Source organism: Suricata suricatta, chromosome 15 (genome assembly GCF_006229205.1).
Source record: "Suricata suricatta isolate VVHF042 chromosome 15, meerkat_22Aug2017_6uvM2_HiC, whole genome shotgun sequence".
Lineage (NCBI taxonomy): Eukaryota > Metazoa > Chordata > Mammalia > Carnivora > Herpestidae > Suricata > Suricata suricatta.
Window position 1 is genome coordinate 61,982,751 of NC_043714.1, and position 21,422 is coordinate 62,004,172.

A 21,422-nucleotide genomic window follows, 5' to 3' on the forward strand; every position below is an offset into this window, starting at 1 on the left:
CTCAGTCGGTTAAGCCTCCGACTTCGGCTCAGGTCAGATCTCACGTTCGTGGGTTCGAGCCCCGCGTCAGGCTCTGTGCTGACAACTAGCTCAGAGCCTGGAGCCTGCTTCCGGTTCTGTGTCTCCTTCTCTCTCTGCCCCTCCCCCTCTCATGCTCTGTCTCTCTCTGTATCAAAAATAAATAAAACATTAAAAAAAATTTTTTTAAAAGACAAATCAGGTTTCAGTGGAGAATGGCCCCTCCAGCCTTTGTCCAGGCAGGCCAGCCTCACTGTCTGCCAGGAGTCAGAGCAGCGGGTCGGGGGCTCTGCAGAGAGGAGCCGGGCTGGGCAGGCGGTTTGCCAGGGCTGCCAGGGTGCGTGTTGAGCTTTGGGATGGAGGAACTGGAGGAAGGCGGTTTGCCCCACAGAGTCGGGGACAGGGGACAGATTGGGCAGTTTGAGAGAAGAGCATCAGCAGAGCAGGGAGGGCAGAGCACGCAGAGGTGAGGTGTGCATGATGCAGTTCTGGAAGGGGTGAGCAACAGTGATCTCACACTTGGAGACATTCGAAGGTTGCACGGTCTCAACAACACGTATTCCGAGCTCAGAGCTCACACCGTGTTGGAGGCCCGGAGCCAAAGATGGTGGCCAGGTGGTTCACTGGATACTCTTGGTGACCCTTTGACGTGGGTACCATTTTCATGCCCATATTACAGACAGAAAGGCTGAGGCTTTAGAAGCCTGACATAAGCTGTCCAGGCTCACATGGAGACACGTGACAGAAGCGGACCCTCCTTCCCTGGGGGCTGGAGCTCCTCACCTCTGCCACAGGAAGCAAGAGTTGGTGCGATAATGTGTAGACCAGGGCAGAACTGAGCAGCTGTGGGAAACCAGGTGTTGCTTTTTACTGTTGTTTTGCTTCAATTATTTATATATTTTGGGGGGAAATGACAAATGGGGGTAATCCCGGGGGGAAGTGGACCCAGGGAAAGGAGGGGAGTGCAGAGCACAGATGAGTGCTGGGCCAGAGTCCCTGAGAAGCAGCAGGCCAGGGGGAGGGGTTAGCCTGGTCGTGGGGAGACCCCGCTATGCCTCTGAGCTGGAGAGAAAAGAGACGAGTGTGGAGACAGGGAAGAAGGTGACCTTTGTCTCGTGACCTTGATCTTCTCAACAAGATAGAAGGCAAAACCTTTAAAATAGACAGGCAAAGTTAGGAAGATTAAAAATATTGGCACCGTTGCCATAGAAATTTCTATGGGCATGAACAAAACAGGAGGAAGAAAATCTCGGAGCGGCACGACTCAGACGAGCTGAGTCAGTGTAAGAGCACAGCACCTTCCCTGGGGGCTGGCGGCTGAGAAGGGGGCTTGGGAATGAGGTCAGAGGACCCGAGGGTAGACTGGGCACAGGGTGTGGGTGCGGGACAAATGGTGCAGCTTAGCCTCACTTTGCGGCTGATACCAGCTCACCCCTAAACTCACCTGTCTGGGGAACCAGACCAGGCCAGCAGTAGAGGTTCTCATTCAGCCCCATCTTGTAGCTGGAGAATCCCGCCCCTCTTCCCCCCTCACTGTTTTCTAGATGTGGAAACTGAGGCTGGCCGTGGCGAAGGAGCGTGCTGCGTTTGGAGTACTCCGGGTGGCCTGTGGGTTTGGGGTATTGAGGGGGCATCCTGGCTGTGGCCAGACAAGGAGGGACTCCTCCATCAGGAAGCAGCAGACCCGGGATTCTCTAGGGGAGAGCTGGCTCCAGCCCGTGTCCATCTCCACCAACCCAGTGGGCACTGATGGTGGGGACCGAGGGAGGGAAGGCAGCTGGAGCTAAGTACTCACCCAGCCAAGGAGCTGTGCAATTTGTTGTTTCTGAGTAAATGAGTAAATTCTCGGCTCTGGGCTCCCATGGGCCCAGAATGGGTTGGCCGTCCCAGGCATGGCTGGCTTTCTTTGTCTCTGAGTCCTTACTGCCTTGTCTCAGGGGGCAACTTCTACCTCATGGCCAGCAGGATGCCAGCCTCCTCTCGGAGCCCTGTGTTGCCTAAGGGCCTGGCGGCACCAATGCGGTGGGCCACGTGTCCCCACCACAGACTTCACTGCATCCCCTGGAACGTTTCTGGCTACAGGAGGCCATGCAACCTTTTTCCTGCCTAATAAGAGAGCATCTCCGAGTAACAAGTGGAAAAAGACATCACAATTCAATTAAAATCTTATTCCTCTGAACACTCCCAGAGGGAGAAAGCCACTCAGAATTTGTGAGAAATCTAATTTATAGACTCGGTGTCAGGAAATGGAATTGTTCACAATTAACAACAGTGTGTTCCAGGGACCAAGCAGTGGGTGTAGAGCCAGGATTGCCTGGACTCCACCCTGTTCAGCAAGCCATTTACCCTCGCTGAGCCTCCATTTCCTCATCTGTGAAATGGAGATTGTAGCCTGGTGCTGGTATTGTGGGGATAATATAGATTATGCATGTCAATAGCATCTGGTCACACCAACCTCTCCATGCTTAGCCAGACCAGCAAACTACTTTTCTTTAAAAATAAAAAAATTGGCTGAGCAACTGAGCCATAAAAACACAAGAGTCTTTTTTTTTAATGTTTATTTATTTTTGAGAGAGAGAGAGACAGAATGTGAGCAGGGGAGAAGCAGAGAGAAAAGGAGACACAGAATCCGAAGCAGGCTCCAGGTTCTGAGCTGTCAGCACAGAGCCTGATGTGGAGTTCAAACTCACGAACCTTGAGATTATGACCTGAGCCAGTCAGACACTTAACCAACTGAGCCACCCAGGTGCCCCCAAGAAGCAGCGTCTTCAAGTTCACCTCCCCCAGCCACCAGTTCCACCGCTATGGTCCTGTTGTGTCTGCAGGTGTCTCACACTGTGTTACCAAGTGCCCAGCCTTCTGTGTTCCCTTATCTTCCGGTGTCTGTGTTTTGTAGAGTTCTCCCCGCATCTCTGCATCGTCCTCCGAACCGTCATTGCCCTTGGGGACAGGCTGCTCCACTCTGGTCCTGCACAGAGTGCAGCGAGAAGCCTCTCCCACCTTCATGGCACAGAACTGGCCTCCACCCAGCCACTCCTGCAATAGGAGAAGCCATGTGACGTGTTCCTGCCGAGGCCACCAAGCCTGGCTGCGCCTCAGTCACCATGGCTGTTTGTTAGGAGTAGATTCCAGCGCCTGCCTTTGGCTGTCTGGGTTTGGGAAGTCTGCACGAGGCACAGGAAGGGTATCCTCCATGGAGCACCACCGGGGGTACGTGATGGTTTGAGAGCCACATCGTAGGCTCACCCCCAAATTAGATTTGAGTAGGCTAGGGAGAAATCAGCCCACTAAAAACTCAGGCATTGGGGCCTCTGGGTGGCTCAGTCGGTTGAGCATCCGACTTCGGCTCAGGTCTAATCTCATGGTTTGTGATCTCATGGTTTGTGAGTTCAAGCCCCGCATCAGGCTCTGTGCTGACAGCTCAGAGCCTGGAGCCCACTTCTGACCCTCTCCCACTCACACTCTGTGTGTGTCTCTCTCTCAAATATGAATAAATATTGAAAAAAAAAATTTTTGTTAAGCTCAGGCATTAACTCAGGGTCCCTAGCGACATTTCAAAAGCAATTCCCATTTAACAGATGAAAAAAAACGGAGGCAAGGCCAGAGACAGATGAGGAGGGAGGTGGGTAGCCAGGAGTGCAGAGCAGAACCCAATAACCCTGCATCCACTTCCTTTCTCCACTGCCACCCACCAGCCACCACCGCCACAGTGCACCTCCCCTTCAGAATTCCTTCTCCCTGGGAGTGGAGGGGTGAGGGGATGTTGTGACTTTAGAACATAGAGGAACAATTGCACGCGCGTCCACGCACACACAAGGTCCACCCTTGTGCACTGAGGCGGTATCTGTTAAAGAGCCCTGTCAGAAGACCCGACAGAGCTAAAAGCATCTGTTTTGGCTTTGATGTCTTGATGGCTTGATGCTTCCTTTGAAAGCCCAGAGACAGCCCTGTTATTTCCTCTGACAGCCCCAGTGAAAAGCCCTGAAATGAGAAGTGGCATCCCCGCCAAAGCCCGAAGGTTCGATTCCTTAAAGAGTGGCCCATGTGCTCCCTGCATCGGCATGATGCCCGCCTGGGAGGCCTAAGCGGCGCGGGCTCCTCGACTCGCTCTGACCTCTGACCCTCCTTGGGCTGGACACCCCCGGTCACAGGCTCTGACTTCCCCTCCCCCACACGCCTTCCTCGGGAACTCAGGAGCCTGAATGTTTCTCTCATCTGATAGCCAGGCTGTGTCTCAACCGCCTTGCAAAGAGATTCTGAGGGCTTGGTCTGATGGTTTGACCCATTTTTACTTCCCCTGAGGGCCACAGGCCATTTGTAGGGAGAGGTCAGGAAGTGCAACTACCCCATCTCTGGAAAGGAGGCAGGGGGAAGGGATGACCATGGGGAATTGCTTTCTTGGGGAGGCTCACAGGCCCTGCTGTGCTCGCCTCACTGGGGGCTGGTTAGAAATGCAGAACCTCGCTTCCACCCCAGACTTTCGGAATCCGAAACTGTATTTTCACAAGGTCCCCATAAAGCTGATAGCCCAGCTCCACTGCTGCAGGCTGTGTGACCTCAGCCAAGTTCCTTAACCTCTCTGAGCTTCAGTGTCTACATAGGGTTTTGAAATGCAAACTACTCAGCCCTTGGCATATGCTAGGACTTTGGTGAATGCTAGTCGCCATTGCTCTTGGGAAAATGATGGAGAGTCGATTTTACCACATTTAAACCCAAATCATCCAGCTATGCCTTGGTGGGGAAGGAAGTGCAGACTGAATGGGAGAAAGTTCCAGATGAAAAGGGAAGGGCCCTCAATGTCTCCTTAAAGAAGTAATGTAAGTATAGAGAGAGAAGTGTCTCTGGAAGCCCAGGCCCTTACTGTTTCATGTGGGGGTGGTTAAGATTATTTGTTCATCTGCTTGGTTCGGCGGTTCTTACCTTCATTGACGTGCCTTCTGCCATCCCCCTCCCCCCACCCCACAATCTTAGCTCTAAGACCCTGATGCTTCCATGCCTCTGTTGCCAGTGGAATGAAATTGTAGCTCCTTAGCATGGCATTCAAGGCCCTCCACAGTCTCTGCCTAACCGGACTTGCCAGCCTCTTCCCAGCGTCCACCTTCTCACCATGCCCTTTGACCTCAGTCCTGTCCATTCCTCAGATATGTCCTCGTTCTTGCTGTCTCTTCTGCCTGGGAACACGTTCCTCTGATGGGGGTCACCCTCCCCTTTCTCTCTCCTCCAGGATGCTACTCCACCCTTGGAGCTCTGCTTAACCAGCAGAGGCTGCATTGTATGCCAAGAGCACGGGTTCGAATCCCTGCCCTGCCATGAACTCGCCGTGTGACCCTGGGCAAGGCACTTAGTTAGCTTCCCTGGCTGGGTTTTTCTTCTGTAAATTGAGGCTCATTACAACAGCCCTGCAGAGCGGTTGTGGGGCCTCGTCCACACTGTAAGGAGAATTTCAGTTCATCAGAGTCATGATCATTTTATTTTTAAGACGATTCCCTCCTCCTTTAGCCATCCTCCCACCCCATCCTACAGAATTGGGCACAGCCTGCTCTGTTACGTAAACTCTTTCTCCTCCTTGTCTGTGCAACGTCCCGATGCTCCCCTGGCACCTCGTGGAGGGGGTCCCTGACCTCCCCGCTTAATGTCGCAGGTCATCCCGCTTCGCACTCCAGGCTCACCACTGCTCGACTTTTTCCCCATCGAGCTCCTGGCCTGTCGGGCTTCTATTCATTTACGCTCGCGAATGCGAGCCCGGCCAGAGCAGGGATTCCTGTGTGTTTACTCGTGTGTCCTGGGCGCCCAGAACCACCTCTGTGCTCGTAGTGCTTGGTATCCATTGTCTACACGGATAAATCACTTTTGCACCATCGAGGGCATTTGACAGGCACTGCCCTGCCTGCCTGTTACGGGCTCAACTGTGTCTCCCCCGCCACTGCCAGATTCACGAGTTCTAGTCCTACCCCTGGGAATGTGACTGTTATTTCAGACAGGGTTTTTAAAGAGGCAATTAGGGTTAAAGGAAGCCCTTGGGGCAGACCCCAGTGCAGGGTGACAGGTGTCCCTCTGAGAAGAGGTGACCAGGCGGTACACACACACCAGGAAGGACCTGCTGAGGACACAAGTAGGTGGCCCTCCGCAAGCGGGGGAGAGAGGCTTCTGGAGAAACCAATCCTGCAGACCCCTCAGTCGTGGACTCCCATTTGCGGGAAATGTGAGAAAAAGATTCCTGTTGGTTAAGCCTCCTGTCTGGGGTGCTCCGTTCCGGGCAGCAGCCCTGGCTGGCTAATGACTCAGGCTGTGCACTTCCTGAGGACAACAACACGGTTTCCTCCCTTTTACGCGCCCCATATCCACACCCAAACTCTGTACACAGGGGTCTAATCGAACTGCGTTCCATTCACGACACAGAGGGGGATGATGGCGAAGCAGAGGCACTAAGTGGTGCAGGGGAAAGGAAGCCCGGCAGATGCCCAGAAAGGAGTTGTTCGTGATGGTGTCTAGAGGCTGGCTGTTTTCATTACCAGCTACTTATTCCAAGGTTTTGTCATTTCTCATTCATCGCTGGGTTTCGTTGTGGTGGATGATAGATGCCATAGTGGATAAGAGGAAAACTGAGTCAATGTCAGAAATGTGCAACGGAGGCAAGAGTGTGTGCTGGTGCCTTGGCTCCCGTTCCGTGTACCACATGCTTCTCACGCTCTGTCCTAGCTGTCCTGTGAGGGCTGGGACGCCCGGAATGTCACAGACGAAGATTTCTTACCTCTCCTCTCCTTTGCGGCACCAGGATCTTAACCACAAATGTGCTTAGTCCTGACCTACTCAGGCCACCGCCTGAAGGCAGGGATTGGGTCTGAGGCCCCCCTGCTGGGCAACCAGGGGAGAACTCGGTGCTGGCACCCATCAGTGGAATGTTCTCAGGTTGGCACAGGATGTGCCTGTGCCCAGGTCAGACCCGCTGGGGAGCCAGCCAGGGTGAGACCGGCTGCATAGGGCTGGTGCGTCATGACGCTCGCCCCCCAGCACAGAAGGGATGTGCTGGACTTTCAACATGCATTTTAACGTCTTTATTTTTGCCAATTCTGGCAGGTGTCCATCTGAGCCCAAAGATGGCTGGCAATCCTGTAGCCTTCGTGCCAGCGAGGACCGGGCTTCCCAGGCTCTGGTCCTCACCTCACTGGGGGCTCACGGACTTTCAAAAAGACATACACCACTTGCTCTGCAAACACTCAGCCCCTTGTGGTGCCAGGGTGGTTCGTCCCTGGGCCATGGTTCTTGTAGCTCCATCACGGGCACCCCCGAGAGATGAACTCTTCAAGGGTTCCGTGTTTTCTGAGCCCTGCCCCCACATCGCCTTTTTCTTCCTTCATCTTTCCTTCTCTGTGATCTGCTGTGGTCTGGACTCCTGGTTGCCAAATGAGTTTTAGAAGACACTTTATTCTGAACCATGGTTTTTTGGAACATTGAGAAGTTTTAGGATGTTTTACCACAGTTTGGTTCACTTCTGGGCCTCATTTGTCAACAGATTTAAGTCATTCTACATATGGGGAGTTTCTGTAAGAAAAATCTCTGCTGCACCCATTCCTGCCCGATTTCTTTGTTCTGCAGGAGAAAAGTCTCCTTTTGCTCCCTCACTTGAAAATTGTATTTCAGGGGCACCTGCATGGCTCAGTCAGTTAAGCATCTGACTTCTGCTCAGGTCATGATCTCGTGGTTCATGGGTTCAAGCCCCACAGTGGGCTCTCTCCTGTCAGCTCAGAGCCTGCTTCAGATCCTCTGTCCCCTTATCATTCTGCCCTTTTCCCACTCATTCTCTCTCTCCCTCTCTCTCAAATAAATAAACACTAAAAATTTTTTCAGGAAGCGTGGGAGGCTCAGTCAGTTAAGCGTCTGCCTTTGGCTCAGGGCATGATCTCACGGTTTGTGAGTTTGAGCCCCGCGTCGGGCTCTATGCTGATAGCTTGCTCAGAGCCTGGAACCTGCTTCAGATTCTGTGTCTCCCTCTCTCTCTGACCCTCCCCATCCATACTCTGTCTCTCTCTCCCTCTCTCTTAAAAATAAATAAACATTAAAAACATTTTTTTCTTTTTTTTTTTTCTAAAAATTGTGTTTCAGATGCCCAAGTCTCTTGGCTAGTGTGTGCAAATGTAGTCACCAGCTACCACGTCAGGGGCACTGTCTGTGGGACTTTAGGTCCTCCTTCGGCCTTACAGAGGCCCTCTGCTCATACACACAGCAAGACATTTTGCTGTGCCTCCTCTCTCCGCATCAGCCACAGCCCCCATGAGGCAGCCACCCTGCAGGTAACTTAGTTATGCAGCCAACATTTATAGAATGCTTACTACGTATGGCCAGGTATGGTTCTAGGGTCTGGGGCAACCGCAGTGAAACGTTTCTGCCTTCATGGAGTCTATGTTCTAGACACAGAACACAATGCAGAGCTCGAACTCACGAACTGTGAGATCATGATCTGAGCTGAAACCAAGAGTCGGCTGCTTAGCCAACTGAGCCACCCCAGTGCCCCGAGGATGACTTTTACATGGAGACACAAGCACAGAGGGGCTCGGGGGCGGGGATTAGGGCAGAGGCCCTGAGATGAAAGGAATATACCTGCTCCAGCAGCTGGAATGTCACGCGCAAAGGGAGGCAGGAAGTATGGGCTGGAACATGCCAGAGTTTGCAGGCTTTTATAAGGGCTTAGACAAAGGCCTTTGTGCAGAAAGGGGACATGAACTGATTCTTATCTTAAAACATCCCTCTGCTCCAGAGAGGAAGGAAGCAGGAGACCCTTGGGAGGCTGCCACAGACTTCCAGGTGGGAGATGATGGTAGCTTAGACAAGGCAGGGATGGGGGAAGGGGAAGTGCAGAGTGGTCCGATACTAGATTTCTTCTGAAGATAGAGTCAACAGGGTTGCTGGCCGATTAATTGGGGTGAGCCCAAGAGAGTTTGGGCCAAATGACCAATGGCTCCACCATTGGCAGAGATGAGAAACTCTGGAGGAGGCCGTGTATGGCTGAGGGGGAAATCAAGGGTCTCATCAGCAGGGACGTGGAGGCTGAAGATGTCAGTTTGAGTGTGGTCAGCAAGAAGACATGGTCCCTTCTGCTCTGCTGTGCCCGTGTCCTCTCCTCACCAGTGCCTTGACGGACACTCACCCACTGCTGATGACATTGTCCAGCATGGGAATGCCAAGGCTCCTCGTTAGAATAACTAGGTTTCGGGTTCACGAGGGGAAGCGCCCCTCCCCGAGTCCTGTTCAGCTTTGTCACCTGAGCCCCTAAGCAGATGCATGTCGTCACAGTCCCTCAGAGTTGCTCATAAAAATAAGTCTTCACGTCCACCCTTGAGCACTCTCTTCAATAGGACTCAACCCTAAACCAATGTAAGGGGCAGGAAGTTAAATGCCAGCTCTCCCCCTTTCCCTTGTCCCCGGATGTCAGCTCTACTCCTTTCTTTTTTTTTTTTTTAATTTTTTTTTTCTTTTGAGAGACAGAGAGAGACACAGAGAGCAGGGGAGGGTCAGAGAGAGAGGGAGACACAGAATCTGAAGCAGGCTCCAGGCTCTGAGCTAGCTGTCAGCACAGAGCCCGATGCAGGGCTCGAACCCACGAACCATGAAAGCATGAGCTCTACTCCTAATTCAAAATACATCTCCCTTCTCCGTTAGCCACAAAACGAAAGGCACCCTCTACACCAGCCCATGCATTTAGATGCTAGATGCTGCCAGTTCCCCACTTTGCTACTCCTAACAAGCAAACTTCCTGTACTCCCAAATAATATTTGTTTAATGCAATTCCAATCAAAATTCTAACAGGATTTTATTTTGCAGATGATTCTGATTTATGAGAACTGATTTATATGAAGAAATGATCAAAATAACCCAGAAATGTTTTGCAAAAGAAGAGTGATAAGGAGGAATTTACTCTACCAGATATTAAAACATACTCTAATCTACAAAAAAAAACAAAATTTAAGGAAGGCATAAGTCTGAGTGTCAATAGCTAGATAAGAGGCACAGAATAGACGACCCAGAAAGTATATATAAAAATGTGATATGTGACAGAGACGATTTCACAAATTAGTGAGGAGGTAATACAATACATGCTATGAGATCATTGGTAACTTTCAAAAGAATGGTTAGAATTGTATCTTCCAGCTTAACCCAAGATCAGTTCAATTGAATATGAGTTAAATGTAACAAATAAAGCGAAAACACTCTAAGAAAACAGAATAATATGTCTCAGCTAGCAAGGCAGGGAATCAGTTTCTTTTTTTAGTGTGCAAATGATTTGTATTTATTTTTTCTGTTGAAGTATAATTGACAGAGAATATCCTGTTAGTTTCAGGCGTGCATCGGAGTGATTCCATGTTTTTATACATTGTGAAATGATCCCCACGATAAGATAGTTACCATCTGTCACTATACAAAGTTATTACAATATTATTGACTGTATTCCCTCTGCTGTACATTACATCCCCGGACTTATTTTTTTATATCTGAAAGTTTGCATCTCTTAATCCCCTTCGCCTATTTCATCCACTCCCCCCTCCCCCCAGCCCTTCCCTCGCTGGTAACCAGCAGTTTGTTTCTTGTAACTGGGAACCACTTTCTGTATATAAAGTCACAGTGAAAGGAGCCACAAAAGAAAAAGGTTGGTAAAGTTGCTGCCTAAAACTTAAAACTTTTGCATGTAGAAACATGAAAAAATGCCATATACGAACATTCAAGGTAAATGATAGACTAGAAAAACATTTTGCAACAAATATAATAAAGTACTGATACTCAATGTAGAGAGAACTCTTGTAAACTATAGTAAAACCACTGAGCAACACAAGAGAAAAATGGCACGAATAAGCAATTCAAAACGAAAGAACACACAGGACAAGTAAATCTCTGAAAGCAGTCCAACCTGATTAGCAATGAAGGAAAGCACAAAAGTATACTAAGACGGTTTCACCCTGGGGGCGCCTGGGTGGCTCAGCTGGTTAAGCGTCCAACTTTGGCTCAGGTCATATGACCATCTCACAGTTGGTGAGTTTGAGCCCCATGTCGGGCTCTGTGCTGACAGCTCAGAGCCTGGAGCCTGCTTTGGATTCTGTCTCCCTCTCTCTCTGCCCCTCTCCAGCTCACACTCTGTCTTTCAATCTCTCTCAGAAATAAACATTAAAAAATTATTTTTAAAAAATGGTTTAAGGGTGCCTGGGTGGCTCAGTCGGTTAAGCTTCCGACTTCGGCTCAGGTCATGATCTCACGTTCATGGGTTCAAGCCCCGCATCGGGCTCTGTGCTGATGGCTAGCTCAGAACCTGGAGCCTGTCTTAAGATTCTACGTCTCCTTCTCTCTATGATCCTCCCCTGCTCGTGCTATCTCTCTCTCTCTCTCTCTCTCTCTCTCTCTCTCTCTCTCTCAAAAATAAATTTAAAAAAAAGTTTGCAAAAGTTAACTCTTAAAAAAAAATGGTTTAACCCTACCTAATCGGCAAGGTGTTTTCATGGCAGTAGTTCACGTAGGCTGAGTGGTAAGTTGGGCATTCTCGTTCGCTTCCAGGGGAAGAGCCACTGATGCAAAAATTGGCTGTGTGAGTCAAGAGAACTTTAAATGTGCATATTCTTTAACCCAGTGCTTCTGTATCTAAGCATCCATCCTAAGGTAGAAATAAAGACTTATCAGAAATAAGGACTCAGGGTGTTGACTACAATTTTGTTGAGAAGAGCCAAAAATTGGAAATAACTTAAATGTCCAACAGAAGCTGAATGACTAAATACATCATGTGTGAACATTCCCTCCAAGGTAATATCATGCAGTCATTTTTTAAGTCATTAGTTTGCTCAATATTTACAGAAACAGGGAACCTTTCAAGTGAAATGAAGGAACTACAGTATTTGGGGGTGACTTTTTTCGTCTTTGTACTTCAAAGCATTTTCTGGATTTTCTATACTGATGATTTTACTTCTATGATAAGAAACGAGAGTTGATATCCGTTTTCTAATGCCCATATAAATGCCATTTGGTGGCCCCAGGTAAGCATCTTGCTTCTGATGTGACCATCACTTACAGCAGCTGGAGAGCCCAGGGACATATCAGCATCTTGTCTCTGCCACCCCACCCACTGCGTCAGCGCTTAGTGCCTCCATTGCATTTCTGTATCCGTTGGCCTCTAAACATGAGTGGGTGACCTGCATCCTCCTTTGCTTGCATTGGACTGGTTCCCACTGCCCTTCCAAACGAAAGGAAGAGAAGAATGTGATCTTTTATTTTCATGTGCACCCTCTCTCATGTCCTTGCGTACCTAGGTGCCTGCTTTATTGTGGGTGTCAGTGGGGTAGGTTAGAAAGAAACGCTAATTTCTTCTGCCTTAAGAAAAAACATTGACCCTATCTTTGTTCTTCCCACAGATATGACGCTGCCTCATGTGTTTAGCCATTGGAGCAGCTACAATTTTTTGTGCTGAGATCATTCTGAACACTCAAACATTAGACTGCAGCATTCAAGGGAAGCCAAAGCCATTGGAGGGAGAATAAAGCCCAAAGCCTTTTATCTGATTTGTTCCAAAAATTTCACTGTCCCTTCCCTACCCACCGCCCTCCCCAAATTTAAGCTGTTGCACCCAGACATGGCGAGCAAGCGAAAATCCACAACACCATGCATGTTTCGGACATCACAAGTAGTAGAACAAGACGTGCCCGAGGAAGGAGACAGGGCCAAAGACAAAGGAATCAGCACGCCACAGCCTGAAACAGCCAAGGACAGTTGGACAGTGGAACCTGAGAACTCTTCCAAAGAAAATGAAGTGATAGAGGTGAAATCTACAGGGGAAAACCAATCCAAAAAACTCCAAGGTGGTTATGAATGCAAATACTGCCCCTACTCCACGCAAAACCTGAACGAGTTCACGGAGCACGTTGACACGCAGCACCCCAACGTGATTCTCAACCCCCTATACGTGTGTGCCGAATGTAACTTCACAACCAAAAAGTACGACTCCTTGTCTGACCACAACTCCAAGTTCCATCCCGGGGAGACCAACTTCAAGCTGAAGTTAATCAAGCGCAATAATCAAACTGTCCTAGAGCAGTCCATTGAAGCCACCAACCACATCGTGTCCATCACCACCAGCAGCCTGGGAAGCGGTAACAGTGATCCTGGAATCTCAGTGAGTAAAACCCCCATCATGAAGCCAGGGAAACCCAAGGCTGATGCCAAGAAGGTGCCCAAGAAGCTGGAGGAGGCCACGCCTGAGAACCACGTGGAAGGGACTGCCCGCCTGGTGACAGACGCGGCTGAGATCCTCTCAAGACTCGGAGGCGTGGAGCTCCTCCAGGACACATTAGGGCACGTCACGCCTTCTGTCCAGCTCCCACCAAATATCAACCTTGTCCCGAAGGTCCCCGTCCCGCTGAATACTACCAAATACAACTCGGCCCTGGACACGAATGCCACCATGATCAACTCCTTCAACAAGTTCCCTTACCCGACCCAGGCCGAGTTGTCCTGGCTGACAGCTGCTTCCAAACACCCAGAAGAGCACATCAGAATCTGGTTTGCCACACAGCGCTTAAAGCACGGCATCAGCTGGTCCCCGGAGGAGGTGGAGGAGGCCCGGAAAAAGATGTTTAATGGCACCATCCAGTCAGTACCCCCAACGATCACCGTGCTGCCAGCCCAGCTGGCCCCCACAAAGATGTCACAGCCCATCCTCCAGACGGCTCTGCCGTGCCAGATTCTCGGCCAGACCAGCCTGGTGCTGACTCAGGTGACGAGTGGGTCAACAACTGTCTCTTGCTCCCCCATCACACTTGCCGTGGCCGGAGTGACCAACCATGGCCAAAAGAGACCTTTGGTGACTCCCCAAGCTGCCCCCGAGCCCAAGCGTCCACACGTCGCTCAGGTGCCAGAGCCCCCACCCAAGCTGGTGGCCAACCCCTCGCTGACCCCAGCCAGTGACCGCAAGAAGACAAAGGAGCAGATTGCACATCTCAAGGCAAGCTTTCTCCAGAGCCAGTTTCCTGATGACGCTGAGGTCTATCGGCTCATTGAGGTGACTGGTCTTGCCAGGAGTGAGATCAAGAAGTGGTTCAGTGACCACCGGTATCGGTGTCAAAGAGGCATCGTCCACATCACCAGCGAATCCCTTGCCAAAGACCAATTGGCCATCGCAGCCTCCCGACATGGCCGCACGTACCACGCATACCCAGACTTTTCCCCTCAGAAATTCAAAGAAAAAACACAGGATCAGGTTAAAATCCTGGAAGACAGCTTTTTGAAAAGCTCTTTCCCGACCCAAGCAGAACTGGATAGTCTAAGGGTGGAAACCAAGCTGAGCAGGAGAGAGATCGAATCCTGGTTCTCAGAGAGACGGAAGCTTCGGGATAGCATGGAACAGGCTGTCTTGGATTCCATGGGGACTAGCAAAAAAGGCCCAGATGTGGTGGCGCCCAATGGTGCTCTGTCTCGACTTGACCAGCTCTCTGGTGCCCAGTTAGCCAGCTCTCTGCCCAGTCCTTCACCAGCAATCACAAAGAACCAAGAACAGGTACACCTGCTGCGGAGCACGTTTGCAAGAACCCAGTGGCCTACTCCCCAGGAGTATGACCAGTTAGCAGCCAAGACCGGCCTGGTCCGGACTGAAATTGTGCGTTGGTTCAAGGAGAACAGGTGCTTGCTAAAAACCGGAACCTTAAAGTGGATGGAGCAGTACCAGCACCAGCACATAGCAGATCATGGTTATGATGCCGCACCAGGGAAAGGAGTGAAAACCGTCATCGCTGAGAGACCAAAGAACAGGAGTAACGTGGGTCAGCAACACTACAAGGACCCCAAGAAGCTCTGTGAAGAGGACTTGGAGAAGCTGGTGCTCAGGGTGAAAGAGAGCAATGAGCAAGCCAAGGATGGGGTAGCAGCCAAGCCTTCTGAAGCCACCCCAGATAGGTCAGAGGGCAGCAGCGGAGACGGCCAGGGCAGCGATGAGAATGAGGAGTCGGGTGTTGTGGATTGGGTGGAGGTGACAGTCGGAGAGGAAGACGCCACCTCTGATAGGTCGGACAGCTGGAGTCAGACCGCAGCCGAAGGCACCGCCACCGCAGAGCAGGCCGGCTCAGACTCCGACAGCATCCCGGCCGAGGCTGGCCAGGCCTAACAGGTAACCCCACACACACACCTGCTGCCCCCAGGAAACAGGTGAGGAGGCTGGATTGCTTTCTTTGTATTGCCAGGGTCCATGCAGATTGTAGGGAAATGTTGGTAAGATGTTGGGTTCTTTTTAAAGGTTCTTATTTAAAAAAAGAAGAAAACCAGGGTGGCCAGTAGGTCAGGTCGGAGGACCCGGAAGGGGTCCTGCAGGACCAGTCAAAAAGGTCCTTGGCTTCATGCAGGATGGAAATCAGATGCCAGCCAGCAGGAAGTGAGAGCAGAGTTGAGAGAGAGAGAGAGAGAGAGAGAGAGAGAGAGAGAGGGAGGGAGCGAGCGAGCAAGCGAGCAGACTGAGCATCTGGGAGATTCCAAAAGGAAAGGCGCAGGAGTCTCATCTTTGCTTAGAGTCTGGGGATTTTATTGACCGCTGTGGTCTGGAGCACACGTCCTCTCAGGGTCCAGGTGTCCATCATAGGTCACTTGTTCCCTGCAGCCAGGGAATTTCCGCGACAAGATGTCTAGCGCCAGTGGCCTGGAATAGGCATACGCTGGCCTCACCCGGTCCTTCCTGAGATGTTACCTACTGTGCTGGAAGGCTCCAGAGAAATCATGAACCCCTCCTGGTCCCTCATAAGGATGACATACATTAAGGCAAGTGTCAGGCGGGTGTGCAGGTCCTGGCGGGAATAGAAACAGGAAAGGGAGGGAGCAAAGAGCTGATCCTTCGGTTTCCAGTCTCACTAGGGGCAGGCTGAGCCCTTGAGTGACAGAGCTGCTGGGCATGGCGTGTCTTGGGCACACCCTGGGGGGGGGGGGGGGGCATCTGCCTGCTTTGTGTCCGCTGCTGTAAGAAACAGGCTTGAAAAGGATGTGGCTTTTCCTTTTTCTTTTTTATTTTATTTCCTTCTTTTGGATTTTTAAGGGTAGTTAGCCAACTTTGCTGACTAGAGATTTGGAGTTGTTTCTTTTAACCTGACATGTTTTGGTGTTTGCATAGTCATGACTGGAGGAAGGCGCGTTTCTCACTACGTAACCCAGCTCATAATTGTGCTGATTGGGTCCCCAGAACCCCTTTAAATCTGGAAGAGACTGGTGTAAATTAGGCCTGTGGAGCCACAAAAGCCTGGGAAGGGAGGTTACCATGGTTACTAATGGCCGTGTCATCCTCATGATGGGACGCGCACCCAGGCCCTGGTGTTTGTGCTTTCACAAGAGGTCTGTGCAAATCCTGGCCTAAAAACACAGCAGCCTGCTTGGTGGTAGGTTTAGGATAGAGGGGGCAGTGGGGAAAGGGGTGCAGGAGGCCGAGATCCAACCTTGGCCAGAGCCGACACATCCCACAGGCAGCTTGAAACCAGGAGAGAGAGGTGTGATTTACACGCTGCCCACATTGGCTTCTCCAGGGGTCACTTAAAAGGCAGCAGACGCCCCCCCCCCCCGCCGACCCATGTCATCTTTAAAAATAACAAAATAAAGGTAAGACCCTCCAGAATGATTGATAAGATCCCAAAAGGAGCCTGGGAAATTACCATACTCCTTTATAAATACTTCAGATAATTTTGTCTGGCCATGCCACTCATCAGTTTATTTATTTCACAGTAAGAAATAGCAATAAAGAAATAAACAAAAAAATAACGTCTTCTTAGAAACCTTATTCTAGCCAGTTCCATCAGCTCGTGAAAGAGCAATTGAAGGAACAGCCCATTAAAGATGCCGTCAAGTCTTCTTCCCACCCACCCCCCAGCTTTTCAGGAGGGACTGGTAATGGGGTACAGGTGAGGATGCAGCCCAGAGGGGAGGGGCTAGTGGCAGGAAGAGGCTAAAGGCCAGTTGTACCAACTGCCTGCCACCATCTGGCTACCTTGGTTCCTCCCTCTGACTATTCTCATGTCTTCCTTTGAGAGCTAGTTTGCCCTGTCTTCTATCCTTGACCTTTTCAGGGCATAACATAAATCAACATGATTGCTTTTTCCTCCTACCACACAATGGACAATAGGGTTCTGTTCAACCCAACAAATACATTCTGCACACCTACCGTGTGCCAGTCTCTGTGCTAAGTGCCAGAGAGAACGGGATGAAGAAGGCAGATGAGAGCCCTTTCACATGGAGCTCAGTCAGGCCGAGGAGAGAGGAGATTGCTCTTTCCTTTACAAGCTAGGGTGATCCATGATGTCATAGGGACGTGCCCCACTGTGCATGGGAGCACACAGGAGGGGCACCCAGGCTGAAGTCAGGGCAGGCTTCCTGGAAGACGGGACATCTGTCTCAGGAACTGGCTGAAGGGAAGGAACAGGCTGGTGCAGCAACAAGGAAGAGTGGTTCGTGTGGAAGGGACCAACAAGGAAAGTTCCAGAGAGGAGAAAAGGAACAGTACAGTTGAGGAAGCAAGAGAGTTTGGGCACAGCCAGAAAGCCAAGTTTGGGCTCAGCAGATGCTGAGAAAAGGCAAGTCAAAGAATCGGCCATGGTTTTCCACAGCAAGTGAAGGCTATCCTGAACCAGCTGTTTTTGCCGACTTTGAGTAGAAGAATGCTCAGTGTCCAATGTCCCAGAGTGAGCTTGGATGGCACTTCCAGGTCTCCATCGCTGAGTGGGCTTTGTCTAGGGGTAGCAGCTCCCCAGGGGCCCCGAGGCCACCTGCCCCCATCCCTCTCCCCCGAGCCGTACCACCACTGACAGTGGAAAATGCCCAGCTCTGCTGGCTGGCCCCTGGCCCAAGAGAAACAGAAAAGGGGGAAGCAATGCTGAAACCACAAAGAGCAGCTCTGGAGGGAAGGGCAGAAGGATGGAAGGGTGGGCGCAGGGCCTCCCGGGTGTCAGAGGCTGAGCTAAGTGCTCTGGCCCCAGATGGTCTTCCTCAGTGCCCTGACTGACACCCACAGGTAAGCCACGCTGTCTCTGTCTCTGTCTCTCAAAAATAAATGTAAAAAAATTTTTTTTTAAATTGCCAATTGACATTAGATAATTCAGAGATGGAGGAACTAGCTGATTCTACCCCCCCACCCCCCCCACACACACCCAAGAATACCCAGGAACCCCCTTTTATGTTTGTTTATGGCAAATGCCCTCAAGTATGAGCTGAAAAATGTTCCTAAACAAGACGCCACAGTCTACTTGACACCTGGTGACCTCCAGTATCCCTCCTTGGCTTCCTGATGTTTCCGAGGTGCCGCTGTATTGAGAACAGGGCTGCAGGTCTGGCCTGGTGGTGGCATCCTGGACAGAGGCACCCGCTTAAAGGAACCTTTCAACTTAGAGGGAAGAAATCCCTCCAAATTACTTCACAGCTTTTATGAACCGAACACATGGGTCTCTTGAAATTCATAAATATTCAGTGATGCCTTTATTTAAACACATATTTATTTAGGAAGCTGCAGTTGGGTTCAGTTGTTACACATATGATAATCCTGAAAATAATGCACAGTTTTGGCTTCGTCAAGGGTGTTATGGGATGTACAGACGAGAAAGAGAGAGAGAGAATGAACTTGGGTGAGCAGCTCAGAGCAGACTCCAGGGTGGGGTCTCCCCCACCCTGTTGCAGCTCAGCACCCCGTCTCGGCTGAGAGCTTCCCAAGCTCACGACAGCGTGGACTCGGGCCAGGTTCACTCAGCCTTGAGGGTAGGTGGAAAGGTAAGGAGTCCCTTCCAAACCTTGAACCGTGTTGCCATGATTCAGCCTCTGGGTCCAAACACTTACCGAGCTATCCATTGAGAGACCTGCCGTGTGGTAAGAAGCTGAACAGTAAATTCCTCCTTTCCTAAAAATGAGTCACAATACTTGAGCCAAACATTGCCAGACATATGCCTCAATGTTTGGCCAGATGGAACATCCCAGTACTCCTACTACAAGAAGTTTTATTTACCGGTATATGCCTTGTGCTTGGCATTCTTCTTAGCACATCCATTAAATCATTTAAAGCTCAGTTCATCCCTGTGACATAGGTACGGCTTTCTTCTCATGGTGCACAGGGAAAACCAGGGCTCAGAGAGACTTGCCGTGGGGTCCTCAGCTAGCAGCTGGGAGGGGGGCCTAGAGACCAGCTCTCGTCTGTCTGGCACCAGTGCTGACCCAACCACAAACAGTGCCACCGCCACAGGTCAGGCTGGACCAACAGGACTTGGCTATTTCTTAATATTGTAGACAAACACCTGTACACGGTGACTTGCGCACTAATGGTGCTACCTCCTAATTTCTGACAACTTGCAACTTGTGATTAGGGATGGCTTTGGACAAGAGATAAATTTTGTGAAGTGTCAGAAAAATATTTTCCAAAGTTCAGCTTGCTTAAAGAATCAGGACTACCAAGAGGTGCATCCTGGCCACAATTTGGGATCCAGGATGTGGGTGCCCCCCGAGTCTGTTCAGATTAGCTGTCTAAATACAGATATTTGAATGAGTGGATGGATGGATGCATGGATGAAAATGTAATTATCAGTTTCCCTGTCTCTCCTCCACCAGACCCTTGAATGCAGGGACCATATCCCATTAACCTCTGAGTCCCTAGTGCCTAATTCGGGGTAGATGCTTAATAGCAATCTACTGAACCAAACTGAGAATTAACAAACATAGTTGGCTTTCAGTTGTCTGGAATCTGGTATTTCAGTCCTTTGCTCCTCCTCCCCCTCTCCCCTCCCCTTTCCTCTTCTCCTCCTTCTCCCCCTTCCCTTTCCCCTCCTTCTCCTCCCCCTCCTCATCATTTTCCATCACTCATTAGCCTGATTAACTGACAGCTGGCAGAGGGGAGAAGATGGGGACAGTTTGCTTTTCATGCATGTGAGCAGCTCCAGGAAAAGGTCTGCTGGAGAATCCATCACTGATTATTTACTGGGTGATGCCTCTCAGGGACTGCTCATTAGCCTCACCACCCTGGCACCTAATGGAGAGTTAACTGTTACCACTTCCATTTACCTCATTCTGGAGCTTCCCACACTAGGAATTCTCACTGTGCTTTGGGCAGCTGGTAGCAACTTAGGAACCATGAAGTCTAAGTTTCCTCATTTGTCAGAGGAAGGATGTGGCCCCCAAGGAGGAAGTAACCAGTCCAGAGACATCCATAATAAGTGAATTGGCTCATTCGTGCATCAGGGGGTTGTGGAATGCCTGCGGCGTGCCAGACTCTAGGAGGCTGTGGTACCCAGCATGCCCTTGCCCTCATGGAGCCCACAGTCTAATGAAGAATGAAACTTTAATCAAACAAAAGGGAAAGATTGCCATGCTGACAAGTTTCTAGAAGGAAAGGTACAGTCTGTGAGAACATAGAATGGGGGAATTTGACTTGATTTAAGTAGTTGGGAGAGGCTTCTCTGAAGAGATAATAAATGAATTAAAATCCAAAGAGTCAAGTACAAGTTGGCTGAGCAGAGAGGAGGGAAGTAGCATTCCATGCTGAAGATACAGCATATGCAAAGGCCCTGAGGCCAGAGGGAACTTCACATATCAGGGGACCTAAAAGGTGGCCATTGTGGCTGTGATTTGCCCGAGTTCACACTTCATAGAAGTTCATGGGTTAAAAACCAGAGTGGTAGGTGAACTACAAACAATCCAGATTTCTCTTGAAACTCCCCTACCTCACCAGTAAAGAAGACTGTATGTGATTCAGTGTGTACGATCCTGTAGAGAAAGGTTAGATGCTCTGAGATACTCAAGGGAGGAGTTTAAGGAAAGTCATGTTGCAGATAATCTGGGCGTCAGACCTTTCTGCCCTAGTGGTAAATGGAGGATGGATGGTGGGAAACTCCAGAGCACCCACATGCCCATATGTTTTACTTTATTCTCTATTATTAGTAGGTCTCTATAACCTCAATGCTTAACGGTATTAGTTGACTAGGGCTGCCAGAACAGAACACCACAGATTGAATGCCTTAAACAACATATATTTGCTTGCAGTTCTGGAGGCTGACCCTTCAAGGTCAAGGTTCCAAGCAGAGTTGATGACTGGTGTGACCTCTCTCCTTGGCTTGCAGCCAGCCACTTCTCTGGGTGTCCTGTCCTTTCCTGGGCTTTCCTCTGTGCATGTGTCCTCCTGGTGTCTCTTCCTCTTCTTATATGGACACTAGGGCCCCACCCTTAGGCCCCTCATTTAACCCTAATTACCTCTTTAAAGGCCCATCTCCAAATACAGTCAGATTGGGGTTTAGGCTTCAACATATGAATGGTGGGGTAAGGGACATAATTTAGTCCATAGCACTGATAGGATTGTCTGTTGTTGTTAGGATTAAATGAAATAATGCAAATGAAATCCCCTAAAGAGGGTCCCCAGCATTAGCGTCAGCAACTGCTTTGTT

The 21,422-nt window shown here is 50.2% G+C and overlaps 1 protein-coding gene across 2 annotated transcripts in view; it reads left to right on the plus strand.

Annotated features, from left to right (window-relative positions):
- Positions 1–21,422, plus strand: part of ZHX2 (zinc fingers and homeoboxes 2) — a 161,044-nt gene that overhangs the window by 132,978 nt on the left and 6,644 nt on the right. For both annotated transcript variants that reach the window (XM_029923154.1, XM_029923155.1), the window contains one exon: positions 12,405–15,148. In XM_029923154.1, the coding sequence (XP_029779014.1) occupies positions 12,623–15,145 (2,523 nt within the window). In that variant the 5' untranslated portion in view covers positions 12,405–12,622 and the 3' untranslated portion in view covers positions 15,146–15,148. The remainder of the gene's footprint in view (positions 1–12,404; positions 15,149–21,422) is intronic.